Source organism: Tachypleus tridentatus, chromosome 9, assembly GCF_004210375.1.
Source record: "Tachypleus tridentatus isolate NWPU-2018 chromosome 9, ASM421037v1, whole genome shotgun sequence".
In the NCBI taxonomy this organism is placed as follows: Eukaryota; Metazoa; Arthropoda; class Merostomata; order Xiphosura; family Limulidae; genus Tachypleus; species Tachypleus tridentatus.
The window spans coordinates 164,455,011-164,473,793 of NC_134833.1; the positions used below are offsets into that span (position 1 = coordinate 164,455,011).

An 18,783-nucleotide genomic window follows, 5' to 3' on the forward strand; every position below is an offset into this window, starting at 1 on the left:
ACCTAACTTTGTTTCTCCACTAATACTGTTGTTCAGTGATTTTATGTCTTCTGTAACATTACCTTCTTGTTTTACAACATGATGACCAGAAACCTGACTTCCGTAACAGGTGTTCACACTGGTCTTTATATCTAAAATAGATATATAAATGATGTAACAAATTTGTTAATAATGAATATATATAACACAATACTTTATTTAACATCTAAATATATTTTAATGTTCTAATATAATCAACACAAACACTAAAGATAAAGCTAAGTTTAACACTTTATAAAAACTTTTCTACCTAGATATGATAGCTCTGTAAACAAATTGTTGGTTACATACCGCATTAAAGAGATGTTTTTAGAAGATAAAGTCTAAAGTTATATCTAGAAATATGATAGTATGGTGTAACACCAAACAAAGTTACTTCCTGGTTTAACTGTTAGATATTTTATAAATGGAAGTGGTTAAATATTATAAAATCTTCTAATAATTTGTTTATTGTAACATGTTAATTAACATCAATAGATTATTGTTCCTGTTCCATGTAGAGGTAAATAAATATTTATAAACATTAATATTTAGGCTAAACTAACACATTTATCTATATATTATTTATCAAGTTCAGGTATCATTCCTGTAACTATAAACAGTTTCATTACTGAACATGAAGAACCACAAAGATAACAAACACTGGTTACTTACAGAGTTTTATTTTATAAAAACATGTACTGTTCTCCACATTCATTTTGAGGCTTACATGATGTTAAAAATTGTTAAATGTTTTGTTGTTAAATTCTCATATTAAAACTTTCACACAATAATTCCCAAGTTGAATTAAGACAAACCAAGCATGGGTCCATACACTTGAAATTAATTCTGTTTCATATGGTTCAATAAATATTAAAAAATCACCAAGAACTGAACCAATTTCTTGACTGTTTCTCCACAGTTAGGTCAAAGTGCATGTCACAATTCTCTACAATTACTTACATTCAAAACTTGGTGTCAAAACATAATTAATGAATCAAATTATAATATTATGTATCTCTCAAGTTGTTGATTTTATAAGGACAAAAATCTAATTATCATCAGAGCTACAACATTTCTAGTTCTTCTATAATTTATTTAAAGTTCTTCTGAGAGGTACAGGTTTAACATAATTTACTTATTATAATATAGGTGTTATTAAAGCAATATGTAATTTTAAGAGCCTTCAATGTTATATGTTTACAAAATCATAATCTAGAAAATAAGATCCACATGCTCTGTTAAACATATTGTAAATATATATTACTGATTTCATACCACATTATTTATAACCAATAGAAAGCCAGTGTTTTAATCTGTCACATAATGTATTACATTGTGTATTTGTTCCATGAGAAAGCCAGTGTTTTAATCTGTCACATAATGTATCACATTGTGTATTTGTTCCATGAGAAAGCCAGTGTTTTAATCTGTCACATAATGTATTACATTGTGTATTTGTTCCATGAGAAAGCCAGTGTTTTAATCTGTCACATAATGTATTACATTGTGTATTTGTTCCATGAGAAAGCCAGTGTTTTAATCTGTCACACAATGTATTACATTGTGTATTTGTTCCATGAGAAAGCCAGTGTTTTAATCTGTCACATAATGTATTACATTGTGTATTTGTTCCATGAGAAAGCCAGTGTTTTAATCTGTCACATAATGTATTACATTGTGTATTTGTTCCATGAGAAATAACAAATGAGGCTTACAGGCACTCAGCAACCAATAGCAAAAAGAAGAGATCACAAGTAATGTATAATTTTTTTTTTGATGTTTACGTTTATTTATCATTCAAAAGCAATTTAAACATAACAATCACAAACCATGCAGATTAAATAGCATAATGAAAAGTAATAATTATTTCATTAGATGTGGTTACAAGCAGTTTCTAGGTTACGTAGTATATACAAAACATGAGTTACACATCCATGAAATGATTTACAACTAGCACAGGATAATATTACAATTAGAAATAAATACTCTTAAGAGATTTAAGATAAACAAATTACAGATTCATGTCATAATTTGTAGTCATTCTAAAAAGAAAAAGTTGTAATTCATATTCATATTTTACTTTTTTACGGTAGTTAAAAGTTTGGGAAAACCAACATGTTGCATACAGAGTTAGGGTAAACAAAATAACAGATACAATAACAGTTTACTGTAAAAAAAATTTGATATTTATTTAGGATATTTTATATACCATGGTTTTAAGAAGAAGAAAGTATTTTTGACCTTAAAAATCAATTTTTACTTGGATTAGTCAATACTCTGTGTCCACATATTGATGGACACATTTTCTATAAAAATACTTAGTTTAAAAATTTAAACTTCTTTGTACACAAAAGAATATTAATGTTTACTTTAGGGTCACAGGTCAGTCACACTGACCAAGTTAATATGTTAAGTGTTGAGCCAGTGTCAACAAACTTGAGTTTGAAGTGATGTTTGTACTTACCAGATGTACTTCCTAACCCTGATTCAATATTTCTTTGATATTCAGTTTCTGTTTTCACATTCATAACATTATAACATGAACCATCCTGGTCCTCATCATCACTGTAACTGAACTTAGAAATAACATCATCTTGTAGCAGATCAGCTGGTTTCTCTGTTTTCACATGAACAGATATAATCTAGAATCAAACAACAGTTGAAAAGATAAATAACTATTGTTAGCATTATATATACAACAAATTTCTAAACAACCTGAAATCATTTAGAGAAAACATATTCACTACTTATAGTTCCATGTTTTGTATTCACATACAAGACATTACAGCAAAACGTGTTCCTAAAATAAACACACACAAACAACTTTTATTTATTGAAAAAAAGAAATTATTCCACAGGAAATACCAAAACCACTTTCCTATTTAAAAAAAAAAAAATGTCCTACAGCAAACACCAAATAACCACACAAGAAATTTTTATATGGGAAACAAACAATAACTACACTTCTTAATTAAACAGACAAGAAATTATTCTGCAGGACACACAAAACATCAACTTTCCTATTTAAATAGTGAAGAAATTATTCAACAGAACACATTAAGCAATAACTTTCTTATTTAAACAGACAAGAAATTATCCTTCAGGAACAAACCAAACAAGGCTTTATTATTTAAACAATCAAGAAATTATTCTACTAAACAATGACTTTCTTATTTAAATAGTGAATAAGTTATTCTACAGGACACACCAAGCAAGAAATTTCTTATTTAAACAGACAAGAAAATATTATTCAGGACACATCAAACAATGACTATCTTATTTAATCTGCCAAGAAATTATTCTACAGGACACACCAAACAAAAAAATTCTTATTTAAACAGAGAAGAAAATATTCTACAGGACATGCCAAACAAGATTTTTCTTATTTAATCTGTCAAGAAATTATTCCACAGGACACACCAAACAAAAAAATTCTTATTTAAACAGAGAAGAAAATATTCTACAGGACATGCCAAACAAGATTTTTCTTATTTAATCTGTCAAGAAATTATTCCACAGGACACACCAAACAAAAAAATTCTTATTTAAACAGAGAAGAAAATATTCTACAGGACATGCCAAACAAGATTTTTCTTATTTAATCTGTCAAGAAATTATTCTACAGGACACACCAAACAACAACTTTCTTATTTAAACAGAGAGGAAAATATTCTACAGGACACACTAAACAACAACTTTCTTATTTAAACAGAGAAGAATATATTCTACAGGACACACCAAACAACAACTTTCTTATTTAAACAGAGAAGAAAGTATTCTTCAGGACACACCATACAATGACTTTCTTATTTAAACTGCCAAGAAGTTATTGTCCAGGACATACCAAACAATGAGTTTCTTATTTAAATAGTGAATAAATTATTCTACAGGACACACTAAACAATGAGTTTCTTATTTAAATAGTAAATAAATTATTCTACAGGACACATGAAACAATGAGTTTCTTATTTAAATAGTGAATAAATTATTCTACAGGACACACTAAACAATGAGTTTCTTATTTAAATAGTAAATAAATTACTCTGCAGGACACACCAAACATCAACTTTCTTATTTAAACAGTGAAGAAAATATTCTTCAGGACACACTAAACTAGGTTTCAGAGGCAACTGTGGAAGTAGGACCCACATTGTGCTGGATATACACCATCTACAAGTTTCAACCAATGTTCACCAGTCTCACATGAAGAATAATAAAATAATCAAAGTAATAGAAATATAAATTAAAAGAGCAAGATGTGGGTGCTTAAGTCTATAATGTCCTACATCTATATCACCCTTCACTGCTTGCAGACAGTTGAGGTAAGGTGACTGCTCTCCAAAGTAAAGATAAAGAAAATAAACAAAAAGTCAATAATTAATAAAATAATAATAAGGTATTACCACTTTATGTATATATATAACATTCATTTTAATTTTAGTCTAATTCTTAATGTATTAGTCATGTTTTAATTTTCTTTGTGGCTGTTTTCTATGCTGTCTTTCATTATATTAAGTGAACAAACCACTGGTGTTGAACTATGACAAGATGGCAGCCAAAACCTTCATATAGACTGAAGGAAGAACTTTAAAATCAAGAAATAGGTCCCATATTTCTCAAAAGGTGATCGATTTTTAGGAACAATAAAATTATTCTTTGAGATTATTAACATGAAGTGAGGCTTATTTGTTTACAAACAAAACTTTACAACTGTTTAGAAATGACAATAAAAACGTTTCATGAATTTCACTCAATAAAGGTAATTATGTATCAGATTACCATTATAAAGCAAAGCTGTTATAGTGGATGCAGTCAGCATTTGAGTTAGCTAAAGAATAATCAAATAAAGCTGAGAGAAACAAGTAAATAAAATAAGGTTAGGAGACAAAGTGTTGTTATACACTACTATTGTCAAGTTAATAAAATAAGGTTAGGAGACAAAGTGTTGTTATACACTCCTACTGTCAAGTTAATGAAATAAGGTTAGGAGACAAAGTGTTGTTATACACTCCTATTGTCAAGTTAATGAAACAAGGTTAGGAGACAAAGTGTTGTTATACACTCCTATTGTCAAGTTAATGAAATAAGGTTAGGAGACAAAGTGTTGTTATACACTCCTACTGTCAAGTTAATGAAATAAGGTTAGGAGACAAAGTGTTGTTATACACTCCTACTGTCAAGTTAATGAAATAAGGTTAGGAGACAAAGTGTTGTTATACACACCTATTGTCAAGTTAATAAAATAAGGTTAGGAGACAAAGTGTTGTTATACACTCCTATTGTCAAGTTAATGAAATAAGGTTAGGAGACAAAGTGTTGTTATACACTCCTACTGTCAAGTTAATGAAATAAGGTTAGGAGACAAAGTGTTGTTATACACTCCTATTGTCAAGTTAATGAAATAAGGTTAGGAGACAAAGTGTTGTTATACACTCCTACTGTCAAGTTAATGAAATAAGGTTAGGAGACAAAGTGTTGTTATACACTCCTACTGCCAAGTTAATGAAATAAGGTTAGGAGACAAAGTGTTGTTATACACTCCTATTGTCAAGTTAATGAAATAAGGTTAGGAGACAAAGTGTTGTTATACACTCCTATTGTCAAGTTAATGAAATAAGGTTAGGAGACAAAGTGTTGTTATACACTCCTATTGTCAAGTTAATAAAATAAGGTTAGGATACAAAGTGTTGTTATACACTCCTATTGTCAAGTTAATGAAATAAGGTTAGGAGACAAAGTGTTGTTATACACTCCTATTGTCAAGTTAATGAAATAAGGTTAGGAGACAAAGTGTTGTTATACACTCCTACTGTCAAGTTAATGAAATAAGGTTAGGAGACAAAGTGTTGTTATACACTCCTACTATCAAGTTAATGAAATAAGGTTAGGAGACAAAGTGTTGTTATACACTCCTACTATCAAGTTAATGAAATAAGGTTAGGAGACAAAGTGTTGTTATACACTCCTATTGTCAAGTTAATGAAATAAGGTAAGGAGACAAAGTGTTGTTATACACTCCTATTGTCAAGTTAATGAAATAAGGTTAGGAGACAAAGTGTTGTTAGGACACAAAGTGTTGTTATACACCCTATTGTCAAGTTAATGAAATAAGGTTAGGAGACAAAGTGTTGTTATACACTCCTACTAGGTTCAAGTTAATGAAATAAGGTTAGGAGACAAAGTGTTGTTATACACTCCTACTGTCAAGTTAATGAAATAAGGTTCAAGTTAATGAAATAAGGTTAGGAGACAAAGTGTTGTTATACACTCCTATTGTCAAGTTAATGAAATAAGGTTAGGAGACAAAGTGTTGTTATACACTACTGTCAAGTTAATGAAATAAGGTTAGGAGACAAAGTGTTGTCAAGTTAATGAAATAAGGTTAGGGAGACAAAGTGTTGTTATACACTCCTATTGTCAAGTTAATGAAATAAGGTTAGGAGACAAAGTGTTGTTATACACTCCCACTGTCAAGTTAATGAAATAAGGTTAGGAGACAAAGTGTTGTTATACACCCCTACTGTCAAGTTAATGAAATAAGGTTAGGAGACAAAGTGTTGTTATACACTCCCACTGTCAAGTTAATGAAATAAGGTTAGGAGACAAAGTGTTGTTATACACTCCACAAGTTAATGAAATAAGGTTAGGAGACAAAGTGTTGTTATACACTACTGTCAAGTTAATGAAATAAGGTTAGGAGACAAAGTGTTGTTATACACCCTACTATCAAGTTAATGAAATAAGGTTAGGAGACAAAGTGTTGTTATACACACCTATTGTCAAGTTAATGAAATAAGGTTAGAGACAAAGTGTTGTTATACACCCTATTGTCAAGTTAATGAAATAAGGTTAGGAGACAAAGTGTTGTTATACACTCCTACTGCCAAGTTAATGAAATAAGGTTAGGAGACAAAGTGTTGTTATACACTCCTATTGTCAAGTTAATGAAATAAGGTTAGGAGACAAAGTGTTGTTATACACTCCTACTGTCAAGTTAATGAAATAAGGTTAGGAGACAAAGTGTTGTTATACACCCTACTGTCAAGTTAATGAAATAAGGTTAGGAGACAAAGTGTTGTTATACACTCCTACTGTCAAGTTAATGAAATAAGGTTAGGAGACAAAGTGTTGTTATACACTCCTACTGTCAAGTTAATGAAATAAGGTTAGGAGACAAAGTGTTGTTATACACTCCTACTGTCAAGTTAATGAAATAAGGTTAGGAGACAAAGTGTTGTTATACACTCCTATTGTCAAGTTAATGAAATAAGGTTAGGAGACAAAGTGTTGTTATACACTCCTACTGTCAAGAAAGGAAACACAAAAAAATTGGTGTTATAAAGCAAACAAGTCCAGTTAATTTTGAGATCCAAGATATTTATAAAAAAAGGTAAACAGTTAGTGCATGTTAACAGATTAAAGAAAGTAAAAGAATATAAATGTTATTAGTGTGAATGTGAAGCTGATGAACCAAAGGTAGATGATAAGTTGGTTGGTTGATTTGGTGTTTTATGGCACAAAGCAGCATGGCTATCTGTGCCAAACATCCAGTAAAACATTAAAATTAAAGTTAATTTAGTAAAATTCATAAAAGAAAATTAAGGTAAAACAAAACAAAGTTAAAAAAGATAAATATCATAAAAACCAATGTTTACATCTTGACTACAATGTTATGAGAAAAACTACAGTAATACAAGTTGTAAGGAACTTTCTGTAGCATAACTGTAATTATCATAACTCACCAGAAAGACTAACAAGTAAGTATAAAAACCACCATTAATCACTTGAAGTTGGCCTTTCCAGTCCTGGTTCCGAATTATTTGATGCTGTGGCCATTTTCAAAAAGTAAAGTAATAAAAGTTTTAAAAGAAGTGGAGCAAAAGTTTAATAATAACTCACCAGGATGACTAACGGGTAGTTGAAACAGCAGCATTAATCACCAGAAGTTGGCCTTTCCGGTCCTGATTGTGTTATTTGATGTTATGGCCATTTTCTAATTTCAAATCAAACTATATGTACTTTGATTCTTAAAAGATAACCACATTAAAAAAGATCTAATGTATAAATTAAAAAACTTAAATGGCATTAGAAAGATTAATGGCCTTTAAAAAACTAAAATAATTTCCAAGGCAGACAGGGTCACCATCACCAATAACACTAATGTTATGAACAAACTTTTGGATAAAACATGTTTAAAACGGTGCTCTCATTAAGAGTAATAGTGACGGAAAGACAGTAAAACGTGGCTTATTGTGACATGAGTGTTACACAGACTACACATTGGTGCATCAGTTCCAGATAAAAGAATATGATGAGTTAAAAACTGCAACTAATGTGTAGTCTACATTGAACAACTTCCTCTTTCCAATTCTTATGGAAGCAAGATGGCCAAAGTCCAATACAGGGTTTTATTTGGAAAAGCTTGTTTTCACATTACTCACTCCAAGTTGAATACCAGCTGGTATGGAGCTGAGCCTTGAATACAGGAACATAGTCCATGTATGGAACAGGCACAGCAGTGAAGATGCCAGAGCAGATAGATTTAGCTGCAGTGTCAGTGAGCTCATTCCCATGAATACCAACGTGGCCCAGTATCTAGAAAAACTGGATAGATGTAGATGTTAAAGAGAAATGGGACAGCTGGTTTTGAATGTCCACAAGAACAGGGTGTGAACCAACGTGAAGTGATTACAAGGCCAGTAGAGAACTAAGCAAGTCAGTATAAATAGTGCAGTTTGAATACTGCTTAGCTTCTATGTGATCCAGGGCAAGAGAAATGGCATACAGTTCAGCAGTGAAGACAGAAGCTGTAGAAGGGATTCTGCAAGCAACCACCAAACCACAACAAACCATGGCAGAGCCCATACAGTCACCTGATTTCAAACCATCTGTATAAATCTGTCTGCTTTTCTCAGATGACCTAAAGATAAGTCACATTTGGGGACTATATGAAGCCATGGTGGGATAGGCTGACCAGTGGATACAGCAGTGTTTTCCAAGGACAGACCTAATTCAGCCAACTGTGCTTAGATACAAAGGACAAAAGGGGCAATGGCAGATAATCTGTTCTGAAAAAGTATGGCCCATCGAGGAAGAAAAACACAACAGCAGGTGGGATGCTCTGGTAAGGAATGAAGTTTCGAAGCATATAATAAAGACAGTTGCAAATGGCAGAGGTGCAAAGAAGGTTCATGAAACTCTATGTATAAGCTCTGAACTGGGGAAGTGTGGAAAGCCCCAGTGCAGAGCCAAAGTCCTTAATCATGAATGGGGTCCAGCATCTTTAAGGCCGAGGTGCTGGCAAAGCCTTAGACCACTGATCTATAGTCGAGTTTCGATCAAATAAGAGCACGATATGTTGTTAGCACAGAACATCGAACTGCTCCCCAAGTGATGAAAGAGAGGACACGGAGGATATTCAGTGCTCTTGTACATTTGACCCGTAGCTGTATAAAAGTCAGCTTACAGCCAAAGATAAGCCCCAAGAACTTTGTCTCGGGGACCACAGGCAGCACAACTTCATCAATATGGAGTTCAGAATCAGGGTGAATACACTGTTGGCAGCAAAAGTGCATGTAAACAGTTTTAGAAAGAGAGAAGTTAAAGCTGTGTGCTGTGGTCCACTTCAGTAAATGATTGAGGGCAGGCTGTAGCTGCCACTCAATATACCTCATGTTCAACAACTGACGTGAGATCTGAAAGTCGTCGACACAGAGCTCATTTGCAACACTGAGAGGGAGTTGTTCAGTGATGACATTAATCTTTATACTGCTAAGTGTGGGACTCAAAACACAGCACTGAGGGACTCCATGTTCCTGTAGAAAAGAACGGGAAAGTGTCAAACTCATACGAACTAGGAATCTCCTGTCCATTAAATATGTTTATTAAAATGGGCAAATGGCCATGTAACCCATATATTTGAGGTCTCGCAAAATGGCATACCTCCAAGTTGTATTATAAGCCTTCTCAATATCAAAAAATATTGACACAAGATGTTGTCATTTGAGAAAGACTACTCTGATTGACGTTTCAAGAAGAATTAGGTGGTCCAAGATGGAGCGCTGTTGTCTGAACCCACACTGGATGGGTGAGAGTAGGTTGTTTGATTTGAGGAACTAAACAAGACAACATTAACCATTCTCTCTAAGGTCTCTAGAGACAGCTCATCAAAGCAATTGGATGGTAGTTTGAAGGAATCTTGGGAAAGGTAGGACAATAGTCTGGCATCAGGCATCAGGAAAAACATTCTCCTGCCAGATGCAGTTGAAAACAATCAGAAGAATAGCAAGAGAAGCAGGAGATAGATGGTGCAGCATTTCATAGCATACATTCATCAGGTCCAACTAATGTACTGCCAGACCAATGAAGGGCCAGTATGAGTTCCACCAGTGTAAAGGGGTGATTATAGTCATAGAGACAATCAGCTCAGAAGGAAAGAGGTGATTGCTCTGCCCAAGTCTTGATGGCTAAGAAGGTGGAAGAAGAAGCAGAAATGCTAGATATCTGACAAAAGTTTTCACTCAGAGTATTGGCGATGCTCCCAGTATCAGCTACTTCCTGGACATCGGAGAGCAAGATCAAGATGGGGACAGAATTATATTGCCCACTGATCTTTCAAATCTTGTCCCATATGACTTTGGAACTGGTGGTAGAAGATATGCTGGTTGTGAACTTAATCCAAGATTCCATCTGGCTTTGACATTTTACCCACTGAGCATGTGTATGGGCCTGCTGGAAAGCAATGCAGTTTGAGAGTGTGGAATATCTAGAGAAAGTATTCCAGGCCCGTTTTTGAGCCTTCCGTGCCATGTGGCAAGCAGGATTCCACCACAGATGAAGATATTGTGGAAAACATGTTGAGGTTTTAGGAACACATTGAGCAGCTGCTTGTATAATACAGCCAGTTACTGCTGCCATACAGATGTCTATTGATGGCTTACACGATAGCAGGATCAAGTTCTGCGAGAGCAGTGAAAGAGGGCCAGTTTGTGTGATTCAGCTTCCACCAGGGCACGTGGGTCGAGTGGCACTGACCACAGCTAGTCTCTCTCAAAGTTATAGGAAAATGATTACTGCCTCATGGATTATTGCCAATCCTCTCTGAAGAATGGAGGAATAGTGAAGGGGAACAAACTGAGAGGTCAACAGCAGTAAAGGACTGACTAGGTGCATGAAAATAAGTAGAAGAACCAGCATTGAAAAGAGAAAGGTTGTGATCAGAGAGCATACGCTCTATAAAGTGACCCCTCCTATTAATATCAGCACTTCCCCAGAGGGGATGATGTCCATTAAAATACCCCAGGATTAAAAGGGGAACAGCAACTGTTCAATGAGAGCATCAAGGTCTGATTGATCATATGTCTCTCCAGGCAACATGTAGAGAGAGCAAACGGTGGTGGTATGACCTAAGAAAACACAGATGGCTACGGCCTCTAAGGGTGTGTTGAGTGGCAAAGACAGGGTGGGCGCATGCTGGTCAACCAACAGTGTAACCCCTCCATGCACTTGTCCATCACACAACCTCACAGCCTGTCATCTCTATACAAATAAAATTGCCAAAAGGTGATTGTATCGGCAGGTTTCAGAAATGTTTCATGTAAGGAAAAACATACAGGATGGTGGGAAGCAATCAGTGTTTTGAAGTCATTCAGATTAGAACGTAAACCTCGACAGTTCCATTGCATGAAGGTGGTCATTTTTATTTATGTGTAGGCAAATTGGGTGGAGAACCCTTCTGTTTATAACCATGTCTTTTTTCTTCTGTCTTTATTCAAGGGAGGTCTGTCTACCTCCATGGATCCTGCCCTGGGTCAATTGGGAGGTCTTTGCTGTTAGAAGAGAATTCCAGTGAATGAGGACATGACCAAATGATCATTTTGCATCTTGGGGTGGGAGAAGAAGATGTATCTGAGGAAATGCCTGTACCCAGAACCAAAGGAAGTGAATCTTGGGATTTGTTGGAATGTACGTAAGAGACAGAGATGGGTGTTGAAGTTGATTCATCAACTTTCTTAACCATGGAAGTCAAAAGACTTTTCATTTGAGAATTATTCTTTTGGAGGAACAGAGAGATCCATCTGTACTCCCATTGTAGTAGTGGAATGAAGTGCAGCAGCATACATCCGAGATGAAGTGGTGGACAGCAACTATTAGCCTAAGGATAAGTAATGTTATGAATCATTTTCAAACACTGCATCCCTTTTTCTTCCAACAATTTAGGGCAAGAACAAAAGTAGGATGGGTGAGAGCCATTGCAATTGATGCAATGATGGTCCATTTCACACTCGAAGGCATCATGGTCTTTACCACTGCAACAAGTACACATCAAGGAACCATGACATGATGTCTTCGAGTGACCGAACCGCTGACACTGAAAACATCGGAGGGTTTGAAATGTATGGTGGTACTCTGCAATTAAGATAACCTGTTTTGATGATGGCAGGTGAATGTGGTGACGTAAATGTCAGAATGAAAATATTGGTCAGCATTGTAATTCCATCTTTGTGAGTAGAGATACATTTTACTGCAGAAACTCCTTGGGTGGAGAAACCAGTGAAAATCTCAGACTCAGGGATGTTTTTCAAATCCTTCTCAACAACAACTGCTTGTGATGAATTCAAAGTAGCATGAGGTGTAACCTCAATAGGTATATCCCCAATTGGCTTTGAATGCAAAAGGAGTTCACTGTGTTAAGATGTGGATGTTTCCACCAATATGTCCCTAGAGCAAAGCTTCTTTACTGACTTTGGAGAGCCAGCAAATCCTTCTAGTCCCTTCTGAATAAAAAAAGGGAGATATTTTCCCTAATGTCTAATGGTTTTTCTGAAATAGAATGTAATATAAGAAAATGAGGTACAGGTGTCATGTTAGATGATGAAGTTATAACAACAGAAGATATCCCAATTACCACCACTAATAATTAGTGTCCCACTAATTGAAGGTGATATATATTCAAGTACCCTGTGATGATAAAAGATGAAATAATAACCCATGACTATAACCTTAGATCACATGGTCCTATACCAAGTGAACCAGAAGTGACATGTACAACTAGGAGAAAACAGGTGAGATTCAGACCTCAAGTAGTTGTACACAAACCTAAGAATGATGTGAAAATAGTTAATACCAACTCTAGTAACATAAGAGGCAGTATACTAGAAGTTTATACATGCTAGACTATGTACAAAGTTATAATTATGTTGAGTAGGATATGTTTTATATGCATATATAAAACTATGTATGTATCTTTATTTATCAAGTATTCTTAATTATCTATATTAGCAGTAGATATACCAGTAGTAGATACACAAGAAGTAGATATAGCAGTAGTAGATATATAAGTAATATAAGTAGTAGATATATAAGTAATAGATGTATTATTAGTAGGTATGTAAGTAGTAGATATATAAGTAAAAGATGTATTATTAGTTGGTATGTAAGTAGTAGATATATTAGTAGTAGATATATAAGTAATAGATGTATTATTAGTAGATATATAAGTAGTAGATATACAAGTAGTAGATGTGTAAATAGTAGATATATTAGTAGTAGATATACAAGTTTCCTAGAATTATTGTGTTACTGATGATAGTAAATGCAACTGACAGAATGTAATTATTGTTACAGTAGAAAACAAAGTGAGTATGGTTTTACTTCAAGAAGGAAGTTTCATACTATCTGGAGATAAGTGGATAATTGCTAAAGACATATCATTTACCCAGAATGTTTGGTTGTTAGTCTGCTTACAAGAAGAAATGGTAACCTTCAAAAATTCATTTGATGTAAATATTTATGTTAGTTTTGATGCAAAATGTTTGGAAAATATCATGTTATATCAGATGAGATATGAGGGAATAGCTATCTTACACTTAGTAAAACTTTTACAGGACAGATTAACTGAAACTTACAAGACATTAGATAATATCATGATGAGATATGCGACTTATTATTAAAATTGAATGATATTAAAGACAGCGTATCAATATTAGACTGAAACTGACAAAAAAGGGTTTTGATAAATGCTGGCAGAAACATTTTAAAATTCTGATTTGAAACTACAACCATAGATGATCTAAGTGAATTAAAGAAGAAAGCAGAGAGTCTGAGGCAGACAAACCTTGAATAATCCAATTGCAAGAAGAAAAAGGACAAAGTTGCCATTATAGAAGTTGAAAGATACAAGGTGGAAGATGTACATGTAGTAAAGGAATTAGCCATCAAGGATACTTACACTGAATGGACCAATATGTATAGTTTCAGATCAAGGATACTTACACTGAATGGACTAATATGCACAGTTTCAGATCAAGGATACTTACACTGAATGGACAAATATGTATAGTTTCAGATCCAGGATATTTACACTGAATGGACCAATATGTATAGTTTCAGATCAAGGATACTTACACTGAATGGACTAATATGCACAGTTTCAGATCAAGGATACTTACACTGAATGGACAAATATGTATAGTTTCAGATCAAGGATACTTACACTGAATGGACCAATATGTATAGTTTCAGATCAAGGATACTTACACTGAATGGACAAATATGTATAGTTTCAGATCAAGGATACTTACACTGAATGGACAAATATGTATAGTTTCAGATCAAGGATACTTACACTGAATGGACCAATATGTATAGTTTCAGATCAAGGATACTTACACTGAATGGACCAATATGTATCATTTCAGAGTGCCATTTCCAAGAGAAATGTTAATGGAATATGACAACAGGCATGTTGAATAGTTCATGCCATACTTTCACAATATTGCTTGAATCAACAACATGACTGACAGATTTAACATGCATCTACTTAGAAAACGTTAGATGTCTGGCATACTAAGACATGAGAACAACATTTATTGCAATTACGATGTACATTAAGCACACAAGAGTGTTATATGAGTGGAGTACTAGTAATATAATATTACTAGTTTTATGCAACACAAACAAAGTCCATAAAGCCACAGTTACACTACATACTATCTTTAATAACTATAAAAAGTTTAATTACCTCACTTTTATCTGATGTTACATCACACTTTTCTTCTTGTTCCTCTCTTGTTATATCAAACTTCATAACTGTACATAGAGAACTTTCTTCTAATGAATCAGCTGGAACTAGAAGTACAAATAATGTAGGTTTGTCTATAACAACATTTGATATAATTTGTTCTTCAAAACCTACATGATGTATTTAAAAGTACAGACTACTCTATAATTTATTATGTTACATACAAGTGCATAGAAAAGAACTGATTTTCAAAAAAAAGTTAGGTTCTGAACATAGACTGCCATGCATATTGTCAGTTGTCACTAGGAAACATTTACAAAATACACTAGACCAGTTGTCCAGGCTTTTATACAGTGAAACAGAATGTAATTTGAAGAACAGGTTAAAATAACACCACAAACCCCTTCCCAAGTTCATGAGTATATGAGTAAAACCAAATAGTTTTTCTGACCAGAATGTCCTAGTACTGGACAACCCCATGTACAGAACAACTCTGATGGTAAATAATTTTTATGTATATAATCACTCCAACGATCGTGTTGAATTAAACCATGATTTAGCAAAACTGAAAGTGTTACAATTAAACTAAAATAAGCTTCTTTACTTCAAGTTCATTAGACAACAGTGTTTTGTCTTCTTCAGAAAAAGAGACTGAAATATGAGGATTACTGTGGACTAGACTTGGAAGTCAAACCAAATACTGTAGTCACAGATAAAAATTAATTTTTCTTTTGCAACTCTTTCAAGTAGTTTTGGGTTGGTATGGGGTAAATCTAAGTTTTGTAGTCAGTGGGTGTGTATATTCAGATATATCCAAACTATGCTGAGAAAAGATCTAAGATAGAATACAAGACTGTTGTCATTCTGATGTGAAACAATATCATATGTTTTATTACCCAGTTTAATCAATATAACAACTCCAATATTGTTTTCATTTATTCTGTCTGTTTCCAGTTTTGACATAAACACATGGTTCAGAAAACTGAAGTTTTTATATTCTATATAACAGTATCTACTCTTGGTGAAAGTATTTTGTGGTATGTAGATGTTGAATGGGTCAACAACTGAATTATCTTATGCTGTATCAGTGGATGACATCTTTATATCACAGCCAAGGAACTCTGTTAAAGAATGACTAATAATGTCATGACACCATTAAAAAAGAAGGGATACACCTCTTCTTGCACGATTGAGGCATTCCTTGTTTGTCAGTAAAATTCAGCTCATGCTTGATTATAGGTCAACAGAAGAGAATCCTGAAAGCTGTAAAACTGTATTCTGACTTGAAAGAAGTGACTGTGTGTCTACAAACATACAAACATATCTTTTTATTGATAACAAGAAACCCACTTGAAATAAAAATGTATCTCAGAATGGCTGGTATGGGCATTATTACTTTCACTATTAAAGCAGAGAACAATGTTTTGGCCTGAAGATGACCTAGGAAGGTCAATACGTTGTTCTCTGCTTTTATAGTGAAAGTGTTAATACCCACACCAGCTGTTCTGAGATACATCTCTTTTTACTCTCCTTTGTAAACAAAGACTGTGTTACTTTTCTTTTCAGAAAATACATCCAGTTTCCTTATTTCTAACACAGGCTGAAAACTCAGTTAAATGTTCAATTATAATTACACCACAAATTTTCTGTTTAAATAACAGGAGTTATTTTACACTTACATGGAAATCAATTCATCTAATAATCAATGGGATATTTACACACTTATTCATACTTAAATACACTGATAGGATCCTTGTATATCTACTTAGATCCTAATTCATTATTGCTGATTGTTACATTAAACAACAGTGAAATATGTAACAGATCCTTTTAAAGTCACTGTTTGATCCAATTCTTTATCACTGAGTGCCAGAAAATCATCAATGACCTTCCACAGTCAAACAGAGAGCAAGGTGTTATTTCAAGATGTATACAACAGCTAGTAAGTCAGGTGGACATGTAGAGAATTGTTAATGCATGTATGATGAAAGCACTCAGATTTAATCTCAATTCACTTGTCAAATTATTAATATAAATCAAACAGACAGGAAATAAAATTGTACAATAAAACTAAGAAACTGAATCAATGACAGAAAGTGTAGACATACAGCTATACTAAAATAACTCACACTCTTTATGTGACAACACAATATTCAAATTATAAATATACAGACTTACTACTAGTTATTGTGACAGGTTCATCTTCTGTTTTCATGAGTTTGATATCCAATAAATCATCCTGTTTCTCATCAGAAAGTGGTTCAACCTTCATCTTTAACACATCCATGGTTACACAGAAGCTTAACCTTTATGTTATTACCAAACCTTGCAGTTAGACTACAGTGAAATAAGTTAAGAATTAGAAAGTTATATTCTTAAAAAGTTACATAGTCTTCAACAAATACAAATATTATAATCTATATTATATTGATAACATTTATATTAAATTATAAATTTGGTCTTTTCACATCTTTATACTAAAACTGTGACCAAGTAAGAGACCAATACAGCCTTTACTGACATGTTTTATATTTACTATATGTAATGACTGTAGAGTAGGTTTTCAGTCTTATTGACTAGTTATATCTCACATAACAAATATACCAAAACTGGAACTACTGAAATACTTTCAAATCATTCATGAGCTGAATTATTGGAAGTTTCAGTTCTTCTATAACTATCAGTTAATTTTCTATAAATCAAAATAACTTCAAGATATTTGTACTTATAAGTTACATAAACACTATATAAAAATCATCTCTTTAGCTAAGATAAATTAGTTCATATCAGATGCATTTAAAACAACTTATTACTGTTTGTTGCTCTATATTGCTACTGATCTCAAAGTTTTAAGCTTAAATTAGTTCATGATATTCAGCTAAAATAAATTACAGCTGATTGTATCTATGTTGTTATTGATTTTAAACTTTTTTAAGTTTTGGATATTTTGTGTTTGCAGAATTGGGATTTTTAATTCTTCTGGTTCATTTTCCTAAGCCATTTATTTCTTAAAGTTAGCGATAAGTTAATAGTGATATTTATGTGGTATAATTCCTTAACAGTTCTATCAAGTACTGGCCAGGCACTTATTATTTCTTTTGGTAAGTAATTTCATTGGACTTGCAACTATCTGTAAGTTCAGTTTTGGTTTAAATTAAATAAATTATTTATTTGTTCACCTTTTTGCATTTTCTTACACTTTTAAGTTCGTTACAAATAAAAATGTTTTCTTTCTTTTTTTGAAATTTATACCTCCTGTCTAGGTAGTTTTATTTATCGTAATGACAAATTACCGAAAATAATGGCCAGTGACAAAGATTAACATCACAACTGAACGCTATAGCAACAACATATCTATTGTATTACATGTTAGTGTTACTAATATTACAATTTGGAAGCAATATTTTAATAACATGCAATAGTAAAAGACAGAAGTAATATTATTTATGGATTAATTAAAACACGTACACAAATAAAAATACTTTAACCAAGTGATCTCAATATTAAATTACCATTATAACACAAAATAGTTAATTAATATTACTTACAATAACTCACTAAACTCACATTCAGTGGTTGTTTCACTTAAGCCAAACGCATGCGCATTACAGCCAAATGGATTCAATTTAGTTTGTATGGAATGTAACAACACGGCAGCAAAACTATAAGATTTTTATTGTATGTATATGTCAGAGATTTCTTGTTTCTTTTCCTTTTTTTTCACCAGCGTTGAAATAAAA

The 18,783-nt window shown here is 33.0% G+C and overlaps 2 protein-coding genes across 3 annotated transcripts in view; both read right to left on the reverse strand.

Annotated features, from left to right (window-relative positions):
* Positions 1 to 18,783, reverse strand: part of LOC143226849 (uncharacterized) — a 61,197-nt gene that overhangs the window by 1,580 nt on the left and 40,834 nt on the right. The gene's annotated exons all lie outside the window — the stretch shown is intronic.
* On the reverse strand, positions 164 to 18,673 carry LOC143226846 (uncharacterized). 2 transcript variants are annotated; one of them, XM_076458338.1, is made up of 5 exons: positions 18,592 to 18,673; positions 17,222 to 17,380; positions 15,044 to 15,150; positions 7,921 to 8,014; positions 2,618 to 2,663 (listed from the first exon to the last, which is right to left on the reverse strand). In XM_076458338.1, the coding sequence occupies exons 2-4, from the start codon at positions 17,328 to 17,330 to the stop codon at positions 7,958 to 7,960; spliced, it is 273 nt and encodes a 90-aa protein (XP_076314453.1). In that variant the 5' UTR covers positions 17,331 to 17,380; positions 18,592 to 18,673; the 3' UTR covers positions 2,618 to 2,663; positions 7,921 to 7,957. The 2 variants fall into 2 exon arrangements, with proteins under 2 accessions (XP_076314451.1, XP_076314453.1); XM_076458336.1 differs by lacking the exon at positions 7,921 to 8,014 and having other exon boundaries at positions 164 to 2,663.